The 23,092-nt window shown below is 42.4% G+C and overlaps 1 protein-coding gene across 10 annotated transcripts in view; it reads right to left on the minus strand.

Moving 5' to 3' along the window:
* Positions 1–3,173: 3,173 nt before the first annotated feature.
* Positions 3,174–23,092, minus strand: part of LOC119913416 (nuclear factor 1 B-type-like) — a 70,681-nt gene continuing 50,762 nt past the window's right edge. For 4 of the 10 annotated variants that reach the window (XM_038732831.1, XM_038732835.1, XM_038732836.1 and 1 more), the window contains 6 exons: positions 20,247–20,378; positions 19,868–20,052; positions 17,361–17,499; positions 16,912–16,994; positions 12,619–12,707; positions 3,174–9,229 (listed from right to left, as the gene is read on the minus strand). In XM_038732831.1, coding sequence (XP_038588759.1) covers positions 9,097–9,229; positions 12,619–12,707; positions 16,912–16,994; positions 17,361–17,499; positions 19,868–20,052; positions 20,247–20,378 — 761 coding nt within the window. In that variant the 3' untranslated portion in view covers positions 3,174–9,096. Of the gene's footprint in view, positions 9,230–12,618; positions 12,708–16,911; positions 16,995–17,360; positions 17,500–19,867; positions 20,053–20,246; positions 20,382–23,092 lie in introns of all 10 variants that reach the window. The other 6 variants (XM_038732834.1, XM_038732830.1, XM_038732833.1 and 3 more) reach the window with 4 other exon arrangements.

A 23,092-nucleotide genomic window follows, 5' to 3' on the forward strand; every position in this document is an offset into this window, starting at 1 on the left:
AGGGGGCTGGGAGGGACGGCTCCATGGGAAACTGCTGGTGCTAATCCAGCATGTTGAACAGGGGAGGAGAGGAATACTTTTCAATAAAGCACCCCCACCCCCCTGTCAAGTCATATACACACACGCACACACACACACAAGCAGCGTGTTCTCATCCTATGTGAGTGTATGCTCTCGAACAAACATCACAACAGAAAGACGCACACATGAATTTGCTTCCCATCTCTCTCTCTTTCTCTCTCTCTCTCTCTCTCTCACACACACACACTGAACACCTGTTTCTTTTCTGCACATCCAAACAGACATGCTTTAGTATGTGAACAAATCCCACGATCTTAAGACCCACTCTCAATCCGCTGGGTGTAATACCATGGGGCTTGCAATGAGATAACAACAACCCTCAGTTTGATCTGCCTGTACTGCCACCTAAGGATAGACTACTAACACGCTCCTGCGTCCAGTCCATGACTTAGACTATGAAATTTATGCAAATTTGTGTGGGAATACACAGAACTAGTTAGGACTAGCACACTTTCAGACAGCCCTCTTTTATTCCCCGAGCTCTCCTAAACTACATTTTTGCAAACAGACACAGGCCGTTGTCTGAGACCTTGAGCATTCCTTCATAAAGGCTAAAGTTCTTCAGCAAAAAACACGGACTTTTGCCCAGTGATATCTCCAAATCTTTTGTGAAGCACACTCTGCAGTCATAGCTGTTAATTAAACAGTTAAAGATATAGTTTGCCGTTTTAGGAAAAATGCTTACTCACTTTTTTTGCCAAGTGTTCAGTACCACTCTGATTTTAGCTCAGTCCCTGGGGACTTTGCTTGGGAACCGGAGGGTCGCTGGACCATTGCCGAAGGTGCCCCTGAGTAAGGCCCTGAACCACTAACTGCTGCTGGGTTAAATGCAGAGGACAAACTTTGTATAATATATATACTGTGTATAATTGTACGTGACAATAAAAGCTGATTATTATTTGTCAGGTAAATATGAAGCTACAGCTGGGAGATGGTTAGCATAGCCTAGCATAACAACTGGAACAAGGGGAAAACAGCTAACTACAAATAGCTACTGCTGCCCTGTAAAACCATTCCTTGTCTTTTTTACACTTCGGCTTTCGTACGGCTCAAACAAACGACATAGAACAGTCGAATGCTAAGCTAGGCTAACCTTCTGCTGGCTATTGCTTCATTTTTAGCATAGAGACGTTAGAGTGATATTGATCTTCTTATTTAACGCTCTGCAAAAAAATGTATTTCCCTATATCTTGAACTGGTACTTTATATGGAGCGATGCTTACTGAATCCTCTCAAAAAGAGACAGATTTTGTCACAATAAGGTCAATGTTTGTCCTTTTTGTATTGAAATCATGAGCTCTACATTGCCTGTACCAAATGCCATAAATCCTTGCCTCAGTCATAAACCCATGAAAGAATCTGCACAAATTCTGCCTTAATGACTTCCTGCTAGATAAAGTGCATTACGCTCGTACTCTGATGCCAAAAGACGAAAGGATCAGATAAATTTACTACCTGATTCCAACAGCGCACAAGATGAATATTATACTCCTCCAATAAAACTTTGGGATGTGACAGAGTCCTTTGTGCTGGCATTGGCTTGTGTACAACAGCCCAGTCCAGCCTCGGCACTCACAGGGGTGTGTGAGAGTACTCGCTGTGCTTTTCCCTCCATCCTCTCTTTGGTACACAGTCAGACGCACGTCGGAAAGCCACAAGGCGCCTTTACATCTCCTGGATCCATACGGATAGAAAAAAAGGACAAACACAAAGGCAATCAACAAATCCCCTTAGCTTGAGCCCTGCGAAACATAAGAGGGCCAAATCATCATCTATTTAGCTTCGTCAAATCACTGACAGCAGGCCTTGATAAAAGAGAGTGGAAAATATGTAGGGTATAGGACGCTGCCAAGACCCTCACCGACTAGAGCCCCCTATTGAAGCCAGATGTTGACTCAACTGGCCAATTTTGATAAATGGCATGATGATTACCGTTATAGATCGGGTAATTTTATATCAGCGTGCCACATTGTTGGTCCTCCTTAACGATAGCCAAATGAACTACAGTTTGCGCCCGAGGCCAGGTGGGCTTTTCCTGTGACTGGTGTGCAGCATGCATTGCCTCAACTGGCCATTTGGAGGGCGCCCCTGCTGTGGACACGGCGCCTGGTCTTGTCATCAAGTGTCCAGCTGTGCCCTGAGCCCATCACACATGCCTGTAATGAGACATAATTGGCGCTTTAGCCTGACTTTTGCCTCCTTCAATGTCCTCAATCCCATTAGAAAGGCTTACTAGATCAGAGCTTCATGTATTTGACACAGTGACCTAGATGGATGTTACCTCGCATGACCCTCCGAGGTCTCAGCAGACCAGATTCTGCTGTGGTCCAAACACTCTGTCTGTCTCCCATTCCTCAGGGATTGGGGTATTACATTAGATTAGCTGGAGTAATACCAAGACGGAGCAATGGTATGTGGAGTCATGGGATCACTCCAGGACATGAAAACTAATGTTTGCTTGCAGGGAAAACTGTCACAGACACACTTCTGAGAATCAACAAAATCCAATTAGTTTAATGCTTAATGTCAAATTGTCGTCTTTCGTCTGATTTATCACTTTCCTTATTCCACCCCTACAGCAGTTGCTAACCTTGTTTTGCACTCTCAGCCTGGTTTTAGAGACTTTCCTGGGTGAGGTGATCCTGAACGTCGCTACAGTTATTTTGCGTTGTAATAAAGACTGCCAGTTCCCTTCATCTGGATTTTTAAAAAAGCAAGACTCTCCCATGTGTTATTACCATTTTCTTTTAATGCTACTCTTGTCTTCCAAAAAACATCTCCAAAAAAAAAAATCAATGGGAAACATAACAACATGGTGAATATTTATAGCCATGTCTCTGACCTCTTCTCCACCCTAATCATTTTCATACAGTTCCTAAATCACAAAGAACAATTCAATGTTTTTTTTTTATTTCCCCGCTATTTCCAGCCAACTGGCCTGAACACAGAAAAGTGGCAGTTTACCTGTTCATCAAATTTAGACTTAACCTGACGTCAGACCTCAAACAGGAACTTTTATATTTAGGTCTCAAATCGCAATCATTCAAAATCAAATATGATCAAATAAACACAAGAAAGAGTCGAAACATAAGTCATTTTTGTAGCATAGCTCATTTTATTGTTTAAACAGTTTTGCATAGGAAATATATCCACTTCCAGTAATTGACTGCAGTAAAAACAGCTGCTAGCAGTATAGGCTGGATATAACAGTAACAATCACAAAAAGTTGAGCCTTTATTTACACTGATTTTAATCTTGTGGCAATTTTAGCCCCTGCACCAAATGTAACCAGCTTGAAGGCATCGCCTAATGCTCGGCGTTTCTAAAAATCAATAAAAGAAGGGATATCAAGGTCTTCGCTATACAGTTCACAATGGACACCTGTGGCTCCTAAACCGTCAATGAAAAGATAAAAAACAAAAAAGGTTTCCAAAAAGTCCTCTAAAACGTACATTCAGATACATACATAGACCTTTGCACACACTTGCAGTGTAACTACGATCACTACTGGAGACTGTTTACATATTGTTTTGTTGGTGTTGTTGTTGTTGTTCATTATATATAATTCCACCATAATTCATGAAGTAGAAATGTGTGCGCAGAGGGAAGTAAAAGTGCCACAAGACCCAAAAATAAATCAGCCCTGCAGAGAAAACCGGTGACTAATCTTAAGAAAAGACATTATTTCATCCTTTCACTGCGCTTAATGTACTGTAGCACTGACACCCTCCCACCCCCTCCCCTTCCCTCTCCCAGAAAGAAAAAAAGAAAAAGAGTGAACATTTCCTCTCAAATTTTGAACAAGCTCGATGTGGGCATTGTGTGCTGACATAATTTGAAAATGAATAAATCAAATAATAAAGAGCATATTTCCCACATTCTGTTCGGTGTGATGGTGTTTTTCTTGTCACATATGAGAAAGTAAGTCTATCACATTTTACAATTATATACAACAGACACTTGGACAGCTTGAACAGGCACTGCATTTGCTATCTTTTCGTCTTCTTTTGGTGAATGTTACATCCTGTAAAAATGCTGGTTTTTCATGTTTCGTAACAACCTGATGCCAAGTGACTAGCAGCTAGCCAACGTATGGAAGGTGTGTATATTGCTCATGTAGGATGAAAATGAAGGTTTTTTTTAATGCTTCCTCTAAGTCTGCACGTATATATGACCTCTCAGCCCCTACAGAATGCGTGACATTCAATTAAAAAAGAACCTCACACATATTGCATGAGTGCCACAGGTCCTCCTTGCATAAAGTTGCCCTGTTTCTCGATGATCGCAGTCATCAATGACATAATACTTTCTAAAATAAGGTGGTTGTGAGTGTAAAAGTCTGAATACGGCTGTTGAAGCGGTTGATGCGTAGAACACCGATTAAAAATTTCATAAAGTTTCAAGAGCTTTTTTACAGGCTACAATCACAACCTGCGTAGCAACAGAAATATACCCCAATAGACTACCTATTATCCGCCGGAAGGTACTGTACCCTATTCTGAGGCACCTGCACTTAATGTAATATTTGTTTGTAGTGTGAATGAAGGGTTTCCCACATCACATCAGGCATAGACAGCATGGGGCATGTGCAAAATGAGTAATGCCTCGATGCCGTTACTGATCTTTAAAGAGATTTGAGAGTGTCGTCTGCATATGAACAAAGTAGACTGCTCAACACTGGCCAGCCGAATCTGAGCTATGTCGAAATGTAGCACCAATAGTCTTGCAACATTTCCTCTGAAAAGAAAAAAAAAACAAACAAAAAAAACCAACAACCACTATCTGATGGATTCATAGAGGACGTTTGTCACTGCAGATTTTTTATTTTCTTTTATTTTTTACCCTGCTTCTCGCTTAAGGTCAGGTGCAATCTGGGGCCTTTTCTACTGGTTAAGTGACATCACCTTCCAGCTGCTACAAGAAACACATTCACACCACGATCTTGTTGGACAAGAATTCACATCCATTTCCCAAAAATAAAAAGAAGAGATAAATCACATCACACTCGCTATGGCCACACTAATGAAAAGAACAACAATGCAAATATTCATGAAGTGTTTCCCAAATGGAAATATCTAAGCACTAACCAAGATCAGAAATAATATATTTTTAAAAAAGCCTTCATTGTTGTTGAAGAATAGAATACCCACCCCCCACCCCCTATCCTTTTGACTTTACATACAGGAATACAACTGATGCAAACACTTTAGACTACTAATCGGGGGAAACTGGAGAGTTCTGACTCAAATCCAGCTTCGAAAACAAACAAACAAAAACCCAAATTGAATTTCCTAAAATGGAACTGACTCATTTTCCCCCAGAATTGAAGATTTACAAATAAGGGCTTAAGAGAGGAACTCTTGAGAAAGTTTACAGTGTACAAACTCCTGTCCTACGGCAGGCTTTTTTTCAATAGAAAGACCCTCATCTTCTCTCATTGTGTTATGTCAGAGGCACTCAATCACACACCCAGCACACAAAGTCACACATGCAAGCACGCACACCCAAAGCTGCCAAAGCAGAGTTCAACCCCACAGACTACTGCTATCGACACAATCAGGATATTTACCTTTATGTACAGTCTCCTATTCAAATAAACACCAACAGCACAGTGACCCTGACACATTTTTATCTCACACACACGTACACACACACACACACACACACACACACGCGCAAACACACTTGGGGACAATGCACTTCAGTGGGGTTTCCAATGGCCAAAGGCTGCAAAGCACTTAGTTTTTCTTTTAAAAGAATATAAAACAAAAAAAAAGACAGAACAGTGCACATAGAACGGGGTGACTTTTTCATTTTTTTTCTGCATAAGAAATCTGGGTGGAGACGGAGAGATTGAGCTTGACTTGAGGATTTTCTTCTTTTTTAAAACATGTTCTGCTCCCGGTAGCACCGTCCTCTCCGAGGGAAACTTCTGTCTTTCACGATTGTAGGGAAAGAGTGCAAAAGGTGTTGCGGCAGCAATGGAGGCGCCGCTCTCGCTGTGAGAAAAGTATTTTATCTTATAATGTTAAAAATGGCAAGATAATGATTGATATAAATAATGCCCTGTAATACGCCTGAGAGATTTAGTTTAAGACTAGGCTCAAAACACTACACGGGGGAAGAAGACGATTGCCTATGTGCTATTTAAGTGCAATATTTTTATTCTAGTGGATTCAAATTTAGACATCTACCAGGCCACTGGACAGGAAGTTAGAAAACGCCGTGCTTCTGTGGTCCAGTATTTACTTCAACATACTCTATGGGGTTCTGCTGGGGAAGTATCTCAGGAATTGACATATGTGCGTATCATATATACATTTATACAAATCTACTACTTATAAAATACTTTCTAAAGGCTTGCTTGAGCCTGTCTGCAACTGATTTGGACAGGTCTCACGAGCATTAGTCGGTGTGTGATTGTTGCGCAGGTCACAGGCCACTTCACTGATGTGTTTAAGGCATCTACTTGGGAATTGCATTCGGTGACGTCTAGAATAGTACGGCTTATTGTTCGGTAAAAGCGCGCAACAGCATGCATCCTCAGTTGTAGCTTTAAGGGTTCTAAGACAGAACGGGGTTCGACGCAAAAACTAATTCTTAAAATGATTGTCATACTCAAGTCAAGCCGTCTCTCCTGTGAAAAATGAGCTCCTTCAAGGTCACATGCTAGCACCCCAGGTGGAAAGTTGAAAGTAAGAGTCACAGTAGACCAATCAGTGACTTTGCAGCCATAGAAAGACCAAGGGTGCATTTTTGCATGCAAGTACTTTTAGAAAAATACCGCCCCACCCCCTAAGACTCCCGAATTGAAAATACACTGGAACACGTCTCACTGTCATTCGGTAGGCCTAAATGCTAAAGAAATGAGAAAAAAAAAGACCTTGTCATACACTGCATAGAAAGCAGTCCCCACTTTGGTCAATAAAAAAGGAAAAACACCCACAACAACAACAACATCATCAACAACAACAACGACAAACAACGATATCAACAAAATAAATGCATTACAATATTGTCTATCTCCAAACTAGCCTCTAATAATTGACGCATCTATAAGCACTACCTACATAGGCAAAACTTGGTATTGCATAATTTTCATAATTCTGAATTATTCCACCCTCCACAATAGTAACTGGAAGATGAACAAAATGAGCATTGAAAAATAAGGAAAACAAAAGATGACAGGTTATTAGAAAAACCACCAAAATACTGGGGGGAAAAAAATGCTGGTTGATTACAAACTTTAAAACGGCAACTATACACAGCCTTGATATGCGATGTAACTGTGAGATAGAGTAGTACATGAAGTTAAAAATCAACGATTTCATTCAGAGTACAAAACAATTCTTATCATAAAAATGTTAATTTTTTTTATCTATAATGATAAATGCAGCAAAAACAAGTGTAGTGATGTCTCTATATTCAAAGGCAAGGCACGTAATGTGGACTATATGTCATCGTGCAAATTAAGAGTACTGGAGAGATTTTCCTTGTATAAATATGTCTGGACTGGAGAGGCAATGGCCGTGAACATGCCGTGCACAATTCTAGATTTCAGGGATTTGCCACCACCTGGATTCATAATTTCAGTTTTCAACCTCTTCCACTGTAGAGTTAACCTTGCACAAACTAGCTTTACGCGTAAGCCTACTGTACATTTGCATGACTTGAACATTTCCATGAATTAACACTTTGCATTCCATTTTTTTTTTTTTGTAAACATAAGCTTTAGAAGCTGATGGCCAAATGCATATGCTCTTGATCTTATCGTGAACATTTAAAAAGAAAAAGAAAATAAAAGAAATGTTTACACACTATGTGTGACTAATTTCTTTGCTTATGTTCGGTTATTTTTTCCCCAAAATAAATAAAGAAAACTCCCCATAATGATGGGAAGGGCTCAAAAGAAGTGCTGGTTTTTGCTCAACGCTGCACAGGTAGCTTAGTGCTTGCCTTCAACTGCCTTTCACGCTCGATGTTTTTCTCATGTGAGGAGACGGACATGTGACTGAAATCAAATTCAAATGTTTCTTTAAACATTTTACTCATAAAACCATTTAATATTTATCCCCTTTCCTTTAGAGTCCTAGGGCTGACAGACTGATAGCTTCCCTTCAAAAATTCAATTGCACTTGCCTCTATCGAGATTTTCTTTTTCTCCGTCTTTTTATATCCTTTTGTAAAGGAGTTGCAAATTCTTTAATGAGGGGTCCAATCTCAAGCCTAACATTTAGTGTTTTTTTTCCGAAAACCACATCGATAGTTCTCAACTCTTACCATTAAGTGTTTACGTTAATTCTTGAAGTAAGTAGCAGTAAAGACGTAAAAGTCAACACATTTTCTGAACAAAGAGTCGTATCACAGTAAACTGAAATCAAACGGAAGAAGAAACACTCTGAATTCACAATTTTTTTTTGTTCCTATGGTGTACACAGTGAATCGTTTGACGGGGAAAGCCTCTTTTCAAGAGTCGGCGAGCTTAGAGTCTCAGAGCCATCCACCAGGCAGAGGTTGTCGATACGCAGACCTCTTCACTTCTGTGTGTGTCTGTGTAAATCAAGATTTTACATCTTCTCCCAACATGGAAAAAAAAGTAGGAATTGCCGCTAAGAGACTAGAGTGTCATGCAATAAAACATTAAGGCATCTATACATCACAGTATTTGAATGGATTGAAAAGTTCTGCAAACACAACAACTGACTGGTGGGTGGTGGATGTGTGGGCTTGGGCAAGGAGACAGCAGACCTGAAGCTTTTTTCTCTTTTCTTTCCTCTAAACCAACCCTCGTCTTCACTTCACGGCCAGTGTCCTTCACAGGGAGGGACGGGGAGTGGGGAGGGACATAGAAGGGGGATTGGGAGTGTGTGTGTTTGTGTGTGTGGCGGAGGGGGAGGGAGCGATTGTGCAGCTCGTGCTGCTTTGCTGGTTTCATCCATGGCTGCGGACACCTGTAGTGCTAGCTCTGCACCACCAACACCCATCCACCCTGGGGGTCATCCGGCCTCTGTGTGTTCAGTTCCCTGTCTCAGCGGGGACCAGGGGCTCACCAATGATGTTTATGCTGTAGTTCTGGTGGACATTTGTTGGCAGAATCGGAGTCCCGTTCGACACTTGGAATGGAACTAAGCTCGCCCAGGTACCAGGACTGCGGAGAGAAAAGAGAGAAAAAAAGACAGACAGAGCAGGAGACGGAAAGATTAGTCTCATGCCATTAACTAACTGTGCAGCATGTAGTCAAAATCAGATTCTTTCTTTCAATTATCCTGAACACTGCTTTGCTAATGACCAGCATCACTGCTCTGCTAAGAGTCATCAAGGTTCAAGGTCTTGTTCAGTTGTTTTGTTCAGACAGAGACGGGTAAGCAAAAAAAAAAAGAAAAAGAAAAATGGCAGCAGTAGCTCATTCATCTAAGCTATGGTGATTCCACTTGATTCCCAGTGAAGGACATCATGCGAGAGGGCTGTGACACGGGTCCTCTTCTCTGCATTGACGGCAGTATAGAAAATCATGAGGGGGACAGTGTGATTGGAGGTGGAGGAAGGCGGGGGGTTGTGGGTAAAAAGTGTGGGAGCGGTGGGGGGGTCTCTACACAAAGCTGTCCCATCCCTATTCATCTCACGCTAATGGCAAAACAACACAGTGATTGTTCCTGGGGAGCAACGGTGCTAACTGAAAACGCGAGCGGGAACAAACAGCATGTTGTTCCCGTGGGGTGCTGCGCTACGTACATGTCAGATAATTAGCTAACCCCCCTTTCTCCCCCACAGGCCCCCAGTATGCGCTCATCTAAGACCCTCCCACCTCTCTCACTTCACCCCCTGCTACGTCTGAGAATACCTGTGTTGCACATTTTCTATCCAAATCACCAACAGCAAACTTTTCAAACAACTTGCTAACTTCGGCACGGGTAGAGGATAAAACCCTGAGTGGGTCAAAACGGATGAAGAAGAGCAGGAAGGAAGGATGACGGTGTGGAAAAAAGTGGACAAGAAGAGATGTTTAGGGAGAGGAGGGAAGACGGATGATAAGAAGAAAAGTTGTTTTTTAAAAAAAAACACCAACAACAACAACAGACAAGGCTTAAGTCTGAAGAGGGGACAGACTCGATTCTTTGTGAAGCCTCGCGACTAGACAACACTGTCTGCGTTCATGAAAGCCTCTCATCAACCAGTCTGCATTTTATACAAATCACTAGTCACTGCTCTTTTACTTAAAACAATGGAAGTGCAAATTCAATTCACTTCGTGGCCTAAAGGAGTCAGAATCCTTAAAAAAGAGTGAAAGAAAGAAAGACAGAGGGGAGAAGACATATTCAAAATAAAAACTCACTAAAGTTTTAGATTGTGTGTGTGTGCGCAAAGAGTTAAAAACAACCTCTAGGTTAATCCTCTCTCGCAGTCCCCCCCCCCCTGTCCAACCCGTCCTCATGCTATCCTCTGTCTTTTGCTTTCTTCCCTCCCTCCTTCTCTCTTTCACCCTGCCAAAAATCATCCTACAGGAAAGGGGGGATTAAGTTTTTCCTACCTTACTGAACAAAGAGCGCACAGAGTGGCCAAGGGCTGCAGCTTTCTCTTTCCTGTTTGCTGTCTGTCTTTCTCTTTCTTTCTTTCTCCATCTCTCTATGTTTCTCTTTCCTTATGAGACTCCTCCCAGGTAATGGCTTACATTACGGGGACCACACAGCTACAAAAGCGGACTCACGGCCCTTTGTGCGCACTAAACCGGCAGATCGGTTTTAATCTTGTTAAAATCGACGGCTGTCAGTCTGTATCTGCGTCCCATAACCTAAAGCTGCAACGGGCAGGATTTTGATGTAAAGGCCTCCTCTTCTACCAGACTGACTCGCAAAGCGAAGGAGATGAAATCCTCCCGTCACTGCTAATTGAGACATGCAGATGTGCTTTATTAGTATGACTGCACTTTGAATACAAACTGTGTCCTAAAAAAGCAGCAAGCGAAGGCTCCATGCAAATAAAGTCACACTCTCCAGTGATAGATATATAGTACGATGCAATCACACGCAGGCCATGTTGGAAATGCAGTTGATGCCACGTTACAGGAATTCTGGGTATTGCTGTTCCAGTTTCTCTTCCGCTGCAATCTGGACCTGCCAATATGGTATACATTTTAAAATGCCTTTACATTTTCTTTCCATACATATAGTTGTTGCTTTAGGTTTCTCCAATCCAAGCAGCTCCAGACAAAAAAAACCCTGACCTCTATTGCTGTATTTCCTTAGGTAACCTTCAAGATGGCCTCCCCTTGCCCTGTCCAAGCTCCCAAACCTCACTAATTCTACTCCCTGCAAGCACAGCCCTGGCATACAGCGTGCTTCGTTTAAGGATTAGCTCCCTAAATTAGATTATCTAATGGCATCTTAATGGATTGCTGACCCATTTCCTGCACAATGGCAACATGCGAGTCTGGCAGCATTTTAATTTGGGGGCCAGTGCTGAAGAGACATTGCGGAGTGCTCCGTTTAAAGGGCAGGCCAGATAAAAGAGAAATCCAACTGATTCCATCTATACGTTCAACGGTTTTAGACAAATAATACATCAAAGAGGAAACAGTAGAATAGAATTACCATCCCGTCTTTGTAACAAAATTAACTAAATTCAGTTGGGATCTATTTTATCTGTGCTCATTACAGTACACTCACATGGAGAAAAGAGGAGGAGTCAGCTGGTGTGCGAGTAAAATAGGAGACCTCGAGCAGCTGCAGGGGACATTTTTCTCGGCTACCTCCACTGGCCTATTACGAGGCCTATTGAAGGGGGTTCTGCTGTATGCATGTGTGTTTCTAAAAAGGCTTGTAACTTCAGCAGGCACAAAATGAGCTGCACACAAACACTCTCTCTCTCTCTCACACACACACAGACAGATGCTCTACACTTCCAGGGAAGAGGGGAAAAGGAGACGTAACAGGAAAAGGCTTAGCTCAGCTCGATCACTCTGCCGTGGTGAAATGGTTCAGGTTTTGCCCCCAGAGAGGGGCCATACAGTATGGAGGCAGGGAAGAGGTGCATGGGGAGGGTGGGGCTTTCTGTAGCTTTAAGTTAAAGAGAGTAAAACATGACTTCAGCATAAAGTCAAACAAAGCTAAGCTTGTTCAAATGTGGAAAGTTAAACATCATCACATGGCCAAAAAGCTGACCTGAAATGACTTATTTCAGTCTACATGGCTTGACTTCATCTGTTCTAATTAGCTTCATCAAAGTGTTTTGAAATTAGAACATTTTGTTTTTGTTGGGCGTGAATCCAAGAGGAAAGCTCTGTTGACCTGACTCAAGGAAATGTCTTCTACTTTTATCAACTTAAAGTCCAAAGGGTACAACCTCTGTGGCAGATCATGCCACTTCAGTAACACTTAACAGCCATAGTCCAGATAAATTAGACCTATATGTGAATTTCTAAAATGTAAGGAGTAAGAAAATGAAGACAACAACATATTGTACGGTGTTATTAATCCAATTTTGTGTGTTTGTGTGGTGTAAGAGAGACAGAGAGATGGCATGAAAGAATGAAAAGGTTACCTTTGCCAAGTAATCCCCAAAGTGTCGTCAGAGGCACTGGGGCCATAATGCCTGCCGTTTTGAGTCACGCTCCAGTCACACTTCCTCAGCTGTCAATTGAAACCTAGCGGTCAGATCACTGGGCCAAGACAACTTCCACTTCAGATTACACTACAACTCAACACTGTATACACAAATGCATGCAGAAGAGCCTAGAGCAGGAGCAGCAGAAATAAAATAAAATTAAAAAGACTCCAAAATGAGTCCTGTTACTGACAATGATAAAATAAAAAATGGTGAATGGAATCAGTATATTCATTATTTGTTGGGGGAAATAACAGTTAAATCAAAGATATGGCTAAAACAGACACAACAAAAAAAGCATGCAATCACAGTTAGTGGTAACAGCTAACCTGGAAGTGAAAAGTTAGTTAGTTACAAATGTGAGTGGCATCATATCAGTAGTTCGTCTGTGAGGGGTTACTGCTTTTTAAACTGGTTAGCAATGAAGCCATGCAGTCCGCTGGATGCATGCACCCTGTCGAGAATCACTGCTTCCCTGTGAGTGCACTTTAAGATTCAGGAAGGAGTGCGCATGCCCTCAAGCATGCAGACTTTGTTTTCATTAGCTAACTGTTTTTATTGATTAGGGGTCAAAATTACAATGACGTTAAACAGCACACACACACCCAAACACACATGCACGAGCGCACTAACCCCGTTTTCCCCTCTTCTTAAGACATGCCAACCTCACATACAGATTACAAATTACTGCAACAACAACAAAAAAAGCCACACACAAACTGTGTCTCCTTTGCATGCATTATGCGAACGCACGTGTCGGCAATCCAGCTGAGAGCTATCTCTGCCAATACCAACCTAACCTTGCCCTGTGGTCAACACATTCATTTAGTAATGCATCGGGCTAAAACTGCACTGTTAGCGCTCTGCGTGCAGTGGCAGACGTTTTGCAGAGGCTCTTAAGAGGGATTTAATCAGATATACGCATACGCTGAATATTCAAAGCCATTTGCGGCGGTTGAGAAATGTCGTCTTTCTCCTCAGAGCACCTGGAAGAACACATCAGGAGACGATGATGGTTTCCTACTTAAGCCATACATGAATGCAGTTTCTGTTACGTGCCTTGATTTTGGCAAGAAACAGAGGATTTTAGGAGTTAATCCCAAAAGCCTTTCAATGACGTAATGACCCTCCATTTTATTACAGCGTGATATATTAGCTTTGATCACAAGCTGCTTAATAAAACTGAACAGGAAACAACGTTTCTTGGCCATCCAGTGTGTTTTTCCTCTGTATTTATTGAAGGTTGGGAGAATAAACCCCCACGCCGCTCCCGCGCTCTCCAGCCTGACAAAAGCTTGGAGAGAATGCGCGGGTTGGGCCAGACGCTCCGTGCCACCGCTCCTCGAGGGGCTCGCCATCTGTCCGCTGGCACCGGCACATCAGAGTGGCACGGCGAGCGGGGGAAAAGGGGGACGGAGCCGGGGAACGTTAGCAAACAGATGCGGGCAGATTGTGGATTAGGATCCTTCCTTAGATAATACCAAATGACATCTGATCACGGATCTTTCCCTGCGGAATGCTAGATGGTGGCGTTCCCTCGAGGGGTTAACCAAGGCGAGAGATGAATGGAGGGTTTTCACACATTCGCTGCCTGGGAATCGTAGAGCAGGTGTGGGAGCGTGTGGTGTTGTTGTTGTTTTTCATTTTTTTCATTTTTGAAGCCTACTGTGTGTGTGTGTGTGTGTGTCTGTCTGTCTGTCTGTCTGTGTGTGTGTCTGTCTGTCTGTCTGTCTGTCTGTCTGTCTGTGTCTGTCTGTCTGTCTGTCTGTGTGTGTGTGTGTCCAGGGACTTCTATTTTAGTGGTGCCACATACTTTTTAAAATAGGCACTACTCTGAAAAGTAGCTTTACTTACTTTACAAAGTTATCAAAGATGACTATTAAATTAATTCATAGTATTGTAATACTATAATTATCAACACTGTAGTAGCAGTTTGAAGAAGGATCAGGAGACCTATTTTTAAATTGTCTTCTGACTCTCCTGTTTTTCTAAAGTTAAAAAAAAAATAAAATCAAAGTTAGCTCTGACAGCAGCAGAGGTAGATGCAGTACAAGTCATGGCCTCTATCCATCATACAGACAGACAGACAAAGAACAGTGCACCTCCATGGTCCAGCCTCAACGCTGACCACGTTTAAAAACTTTAACTCTCGACTCATGGTTGTGTGACGTGTTGCCCTTTCCTGCCAAGCCTCCCAAGCGACAAACGGCCGCAACTAAACAACTAAGAGAGTCAGTAAACATCCCATCGCCAGATGAGGACAATGACAGAGCATTGGGTGAAAGTGTTTAGTCCTTAGGGACTTGGCTCGGTGTCGGCCCGCTCGGCGAGACCAGATCCCAGGCCGTTAAATCATACCACGGAAAACAAAAACAACTGTGACAAGCAGAAGCATGATGAATCAGTATCAGGACTGTTTAGAGTTCCCTAAGCCGTCAAGAACATTTATTCATCGGGATATAGCATGTAATTAGCTTCTAGAGAGGTGTCACTGTTGTGTTTACAAATCCTTCATTCATCTTTCACATTTTAAGCCACTGTCTTTTCGATGGTACACTTTTCCAAACTGAGTAAGTCCAAACACATCTGAGCTGATGTGGCTTGTCTTTGCTAGGCCCAAAGTACTTTTTGTTTTTTCTCGTCAGTGCAATGGAATCACATAAATATACAAATTAACAAATGAAAATAGTATTTATTTATTAAAACATCATGCTGTATTTCTTAGGAGGACATGTGGTAGATTTATACTTTTAAGGGCTTTATAGCTTCTGGGAGCAAAGCTTTGGACGACATACAGTCAGTCTGCTGCTGTCCTGTGTGGTCACTTTGTGCTCCCACTGAAAGAAGTAGCAGTGCTACAAGAAAATGTGAAGCCAAGTGAATCCTCCCTCTCCTCCTCCTGCTCCTGGGTGGAATAAAAGCATCCCACGACTTCTGACAAATATTCATATATAATTTTTTGCCTTCTCTCATTTCAGTGTAAAATGGGGAGCAAGAAAGGCAGAGAGAGAAAAAAGAAAGACTGAAAAAGGAGTGAGGAAACAGAGGCCAGCTTCGTCATTTTTACAAAAAAAAAAAAAGGGTGGGGGGGGGCTGAGGAGAAACCCAGCGATCATTATGTAGCCGTGTGCAGATGCATTCAATTAGTTGTGGTTGGAAAAGCCTTGGCCTGAGACCAGCGCTTTCAATAAGAAGGGAGGGGGGGGGCAGCACTCTCTCCCGTATGACATCGCCGCAACACTCCTAACCTCGCAGACACACACAAACACACCCACACACACAGACCCATACAGGGTCACCACATCTGTCCTAGTACCGCTGCTGGAGCAACTGTGTGACGCCAAGGCTAAATATTCAGCTCGTGTACCGTAAATGAGGGAGTGCATGTGTGTGTGTGTGTGTGTGTGAGAGAGAGAGATTTTCTAAAGTAATTTGAGGCGGCCGGTAACACAGTTCAGCACATCCCACTCGCAAAGACACCAAAGTCCCATCTTAGTAGCGGCCACAAGATGACAGTGAATTTCCTGACACTTTCAATTCTTTCTTTAAAGTGACTTTAGGATATAGACGCCCCCTTCTACTATAAGCTGTAGGATTTCAACTCAAACACACACACACACACACACACACTATTAAACTATTCATAAATACTAACAGTTACAGAGAAAATGTATTAGCGCTTTTTTGAAATACATCATTGTACATCGTCTCCCTGGATCACTGACATGAGGTTAATTCTACGCTGCTTATAAAGTGTATTTATCAAAACAATTTTGCGATATAAAATCAATATAATCTGCTCAAATTCAGCTAATGGACACGCTAAGGGATACATAATTGTGGGTATTTTAAAGATCTTTCAAGGCTCCTTGAAAATAAAACTCAATCCGAAGTGACTAAAACTTAAAAATTAACATAGCAGTAGAAAGAGAGAGATTTCGGCATTGTAGTATTTAAAGCAAAATAGATCTGAGCTCTGAAAAATGTGGCAGATTTTTTATGCCAACAGTGAATGCTATGCTTGACCTCAGCGTATGAGTGCTCTGACCTGATCCCGAAGAGCTCTGATCTGACACGACATTTTAATGCTCCCTAAAAATCTAATTCAGAGGGCGACAGGCTTTTGCAGAGGGCAGGGATTTCACATCTGATGTGCGGAAGAGATGGGGGACAGAAAATGAAAGGACAGGAGGAGCAGGTGAGCTGAACGTTGGAAGGGGGAGATCTCACCTGTTGCTGGTGGAGGAAGGCTGGATCTCTGGGGCTCAGGCCTACAAAACGGTTAGCCGTCGGGGTGCCAGGGGATGAGTAGCCTGGGTCATCACAAAAACAAAAACACATGCTTACTTTACAATTTGAATTTTGGGGGCTTATATGTAACTGTTGCTCTTATGCACATTTGTCAACATTATAAACAACCAACACTGAAATACTGCTAAAGTTACTCTTTAAACATTATTGTTCTTATTACCATTTCAAGTTTAGAACCTTTGTGCTTTTTTAATATTCCCGCAAACAATGAGCTGTCATGTAAGAGCATCTGAGGTCGCACACACACGTAGAAAGCAAACTACTGAGTCATTTGAAGCACTTGTTATAAAATGTAGAACTGCAGGAGGCTCGGTGTTTAATGGATGGTGTGCGGTAGTGGTTATCAATCCCGGTTGGTCCGGACTCACCTTCTGTGGATGTGGTGATGGGCTTGGTGTCGGGCATGGAGAGCGAGACGGGTCGCACAGCGCCGTGGTGTGGGGAGGGGGCCAGAACTGGGGTGAAGTGGCCTGGGACTTTTCCTACCACCTGACCACTACTGTTAGGCTGCAGGTGGGGTACAGACGACAAGAAACCACATTTCACTATCACAAGTATTTTATTTCAAAGAAAGATTTATTTTGTCTAGATTTGTAGGGATGCTCCTGCCAAACATGTGCGGAGTGGTTAACAACATGTCTGGAGTCTATCAGCTTTCGTTGGGTTTTGTTTGGTAAGATGAGAACAATGGTGAACACCACTGTGTATCCAAACTGTGCAAGAAATGGGCCTAAAATGTACAGGTCAATGGTCACATATGATAATATCTGCCAGATACTTCTGTTCGAATAAACATGAATTAATGCACAAAGAATCATGCTTTGATAAAGGTGCATGCAAGAACAAGAACTGCATTTGTTTTGTCTTACACAAAAAAAACTCTAACCCTATAGCATGGGAGGACAGGACGGAACTGTGTCCCATGACTTATGTTTACAATCTCTTGTTCGCTTGTAAACGTGCACTTGGGCTGATCTCAATAAACCAATACAAGCATGTAACAAACTACATTTTTGAATGTCCTGTCCCCATTTCTGGAGGCATTATCTCATCTTAACGGCTCAATTTGATCTCACAGACCTAAACTCAGCAACAAAAGGTGACTGGGTCGCTCATTCGTACACTTAATGCTCCGCGCGAAGAAAAGATTTCAGTACTTTCAGTCGCTGCGTTGTCACAGTTATTACTAAAACTCTGGGGGGAGGGCAGGAGCAACAATAGATCCTCAGTCACTGACGATGGATTTCCTACATGATTTTAAACAATGATTTTAATGGCACTCATAAATGGAATTTAAGAGGACTCGAGCATGAAAAGACAGAGAGAGCTGCAGAGTGACCTGTTACAATGGCGAGTACAGAGAGCGAGGCAGAGAGACTATATATATAGAGAAAGAAAGAAAAGAAGCTAGTGGGAGCTACTCTTTCAGACGGCTGGAGACTGTCTGGGGCGTTCATTTCAGGGCCGCCCCAAGTTCAAAACTCAAACAGGCCTTTTTGGAAAAGAATTGTGTCCACAGGGTTCCCTCCCATGTGAATAGAATGTTTAATTAGAGTGTAATATAATCTGCGTTAAAGCAAGCATAAAAACATTCTGGCACTCGTCCATGGGATTATAAGCGCCGTGTTATTTGCTGAGCCTCCCCCCTCCTCCCTACTTCCCCAAACTGGTCTTCTAGTGCTCACTAGCCCCCCCCTTCCCGCTCTCTTTTCTCCAGCACCCCAGCAGAGGGCCAGTTAATTCTGCACAAGAGCCGGGCCCCGGCAACGGCAAATATTTACAACCTTTATCATTCCCCGCGGTTTTTCTCTAGAGTAACAGCCCCCACCCTCCACTCCATCCCCCTAACCCGCTCCCTGCTCTGGAGATGGAGCCGTCTACAAGGCCTTTGTTTACAGTGAGAACAGCGGGGATATAAAACTCACATAAATATCACACTGCTCTCTCATCTATAGAGACGCCTGCTCTCGCTCTCTCCAACACACTGGCCACAGTGTGTACCCAGAATGTAAGCCATTTGATTTACTGTAATGCCTTGATACAGTTTTGTACGTCACGTGTTACTGCAATTGCAATAGAATGGTTGACTTTTTTATGGACACATTAGGTTGTTTTTTTTTATCCCGACTACAAATATAAGGCTGGGAATGTACCATAACCTTTTGCCATGAGCATTATATCAAACAGAAAATATACGCTTCCCTGTCACATGAAGCGGTCTGCAAAGTTCAGTCTGGGGTTGCCTGCAAAATGAAAAGTGGTTTAATTTAACTGTGCTTTAATTCACTGTAAATTCTTTTTTTCGATGGTTATTGTAATTATAGGTTTGTCTATGAACAATATCACGTCTACACATATGGCGAAAGGCAGCTCAGCATTAAATGAAGTGTGTCATGTGACAATTTGGGGGTTCCCAGGACAAAACCCTATCAAACTGTGGCCAGCTTAAGGGCTTAACATTTCTAATTTTGGGTCTGTAAAATTATAGTCCCTTTCGTAGATTTTCTGGACTTGATAAAAGCACCGAGAAGAAGCGGGTTTATTAAGACGTCATTCTAACCCACAACATAAATAAAGAGAATGACCAGGAGCAGGTTTCAGATAAAAGAAAAAGCAAGTAAAACAGGATGACGTTGACTTATTTACAAATGAATCAATGAGGCAGTAATGAAATAATGACAAAATGCATGCTATACTTTATCTTATCTTTAATCTCTTGAGGTCAGATGGGAGTAGAGCTGAACAAGATAACAAAGAACTACTCGAGGCCATGGATGTCTTGCCAAACCAGCCTCCAACTTCTGGCCTACAAACCGGGTCCTTCAAAGTCAAAGGAAAAAAAAAACGAAGAAGAAAAGAAGTAAAAAAGACTGACCTGGCTGCTCTGTGGGCTGGACGGGTCATATGACGGCACGTAGCTCTTGAGGGGATCAGCAGGGTTGAGGTGGGGTGGGTAGCGGATGGTGGTGTGCGAAAAGTAGGGTGACGGCGCTGGGGGCAAGATAGCCGAGGCAGAGAACTGCAAGGGCGAGTGTGGAGGGGGGCTCCTTGTCGATATAACTGCAAGAGAGAAAGACAAGAGTGGGGAGGAACATAAAGATTTAGTGTTTTGTGAGAAGGAGTTAAGATAAAGCGATCGTCATTGATCCGAGAGGGTAAATTAAGTATCAGCATCGACTATTTATGAGGGAAAAAGTCAATTAGGGCTCCAGATTTCGCAAGCGAGCTGGTGGTCAAAGTCACCGGTAACTCACCACTGTGTCCTACACCTGTTAGGCCTGGATGATGAGGCTGAGGGAAAGTGCTGAGTCGTGGTGAAGAGTCCTGCGGGGAGGTGGGGCTGAAGAGCGGCTTCTCTGGCTTCTTCATGGTGGGAGAGGACATGTCTGCTGGTGAGCAAAAACACACACAAGCACACCCAAACACATAAACGAGTGCTCAAGGTCAGAACATTTCTACGTGACTCATAAAAGTTCTTTTTTTAAGTGAGAATTTCAGCTGAAAAGACGTTTCCCAACAGCTTCCTGTAATGTTGCCATTTCTCATGAATGAAAAGGAATTAAGTGCCAACAATGAATTATGGTTGAAATAAAGCAGAATTTGATCTGCATGGGATTAGTGTTAGCAAGGGTCCCCTGCCTTTAGCAAATGCAGCAGACAATGGAAAATGTATTTTGCAAATAATAGACATTGCAAAGGGCCAAAATCACATATAATCTCTGGAATCATTACAAATCACTGGACATCCCCAAGAAATACGAGTCCTGTGAAAATTGGTCTTTTGTCATGTCTGAGCAGCCAATTAAAATCCTGTGAACTGATGCACGGCCGTAAAACAGCCGGTCGCTCAAATAGGATTTAAGAATTTCAAGAGCCTCACATAATCTTAAATAGAACATTACACTGTAACATCTGCTCACCTCGGCCTTACACGGTGTCTGACAAGCTACTGTAATTCCCCATGAATAATCCTGGAGGCTCAGCAGGAGACGTGAAATTTCTTTAGACAATTTGTACTGTTCTATAAACTAAAAAGGTATGTGCATGAACTTTTATAAGTTGCGCATTATCGCTGCTCCACACTTTCATGAACAATGTTGTGCTGTCACAGCTGTGCGGTTTTCAATTTTCCATGGTAAGACGCAGCGTCTGAAGGGAACGTGATAACAACTAGATGCGAGAGGCAATGCACTATGTCTGCTTGTGGTCCTTCTATGAACATTCATCTAGTACTTTTCTGGTCTGTCACAGATTCTTGGGGTGTATGACTTTCAAATCATCCATCTCTTCCCCCTCAAAATAAGCTATATAAACCCCGTTGTTAAGGCAATTCCATAGTATTAACCATCCTTCCCTCCCTTTCACTCTCACAACAGGCAAGCATCCACCCGAGTGACAGGAAGAATCACTCATCTCCAGAGAAAGAGAGCTACAAAGGTGGCTGGAATTCATGGGGATTTCCCAGTCTGAGGTTGCAAGAGGATACAGGCTTAAGTGCTTCCATTTTTGTGTCAGAGGGAGAAATACCTCTGAGAAGATTGATATCACTGGTTAATGTTTCCATGTATAAATAGGACATTATTCAGTATTCAGCTTTTCCTCTCTTCTGCTAATTAAATCCTTCAGAGAATCGACCGGACTGCCTCAGGAAATAAAACTGGACAATTAATTACCAGAAATTAAACACATTAAATTGTTTAAATAAAAAAAAAAAGTCTAATGTTTTTTTTGTGCTTTAAGACCAGACTAGATGTATTTTGGTATCTGGTATATTTGGTATTAAATGGGCAAATGTGTACCTTCACATAACAAAATCCCACAAGAAAACGTCTTACTTACTAAGAAATATAGAGGAACATTTTCTTCCTTTACAGGGTGAGGTTTTGTCAAACGACAACCATGTGCGAGAAATGACCGCTTGGCACTTGGGAGGCCTCATATGGGTTTAATATCACCCCACTTCTTATTTATTCTCTCCTGACAGAATAATGGCTGTCTTTGGAGAGTTTCCTACCCACTGCTTTCCCTTTCTCCTCGCCCAAAAGTGTCTAAGTTTACGCAGAGCAATGCTCTCGGGCCTTGTGCAAAGGGACAGGCTAAAATTTCATGTAACCACATTGGGCTGTGGTGGAATCCCATCAGTGCTGTGTCTCTCTTGTGTATCATCTGGCGTTTTCCTCTCTCAGCCTTCCTACTTATTATATTCAAATTTAAAAAAAGAGAGGACTGGATAGAAAAACAAAAATGAGGAATGCGTACAAAGGTAAAACCACAGGATGTCTTGCTGAGGAAAAGGTGGGACATTTTTATTTCCAATCGTTTTTGTTTGTCACAGTCTAACAAAACATTTCCTACCACCTCTGTTGGTACAATCCAGAGGCAGCGCGGGCAGCAGAGTGTGGAAAGAAGTCAGCAGAGAGCGAGATTGATCCGGAAACACGGGACAGTGAGGCCTTAATTAAAAGGGTGACGGGTTCTGCTCTGCACCGGGAGACAACGTAATGAGACATGCAAGCTGTCCCGGGAGGATCTCGCATTCAAGACAGCACGCTTGATTCTCTGGTAAACCTTTTCCTTTTTTTTTTTCCTGGATCCAATAAGCCCTACTATATGAGCTCATTAGGTGAGCTTTATGTCTTAATTTGCTTAATTCCTGTACCTTAAAGCTGGCACATGATCGTCAACGGACGGGCAAGCTACTCTCAAGTGCAGCTAAAATGTAGAGTCTGATTTCCTGAAAAGAGATCATCTGTCATGTTTGCCCTGCAGGGCCTAAGAGCTCTACATGAGGTTTCTAAACTGGAATTTCTCCATAACTGCCACTGACAAGGTGCTTCAGCTATCTGTATATGAAGAACATTTGAAAACTTACACCTTGTATGAAGGTCAAACTCATTACTCAAACTCAAGTTTATCAATAATCAAAATAACCAGAGTGACGTCATTTATTAGATACAGTTTGTACGAGGTGTTCACTTTGATCAAGCCTGTTTGCAGGCGATGAGGATGAAATGAGTAATGTGCTCGTGTCCTTCTTTAAATTCCGTTAACATGCTCTGGTGCGACGGCTAAGCTGTGCGACGCCGTGGTCACATGTATG

This window comes from Micropterus salmoides, unplaced genomic scaffold (assembly GCF_014851395.1).
Source record: "Micropterus salmoides isolate LMB-PRFRI ecotype aquatic unplaced genomic scaffold, ASM1485139v1 Ms_hic_scaffold_2, whole genome shotgun sequence".
Classification (NCBI taxonomy): domain Eukaryota; kingdom Metazoa; phylum Chordata; class Actinopteri; order Centrarchiformes; family Centrarchidae; genus Micropterus; species Micropterus salmoides.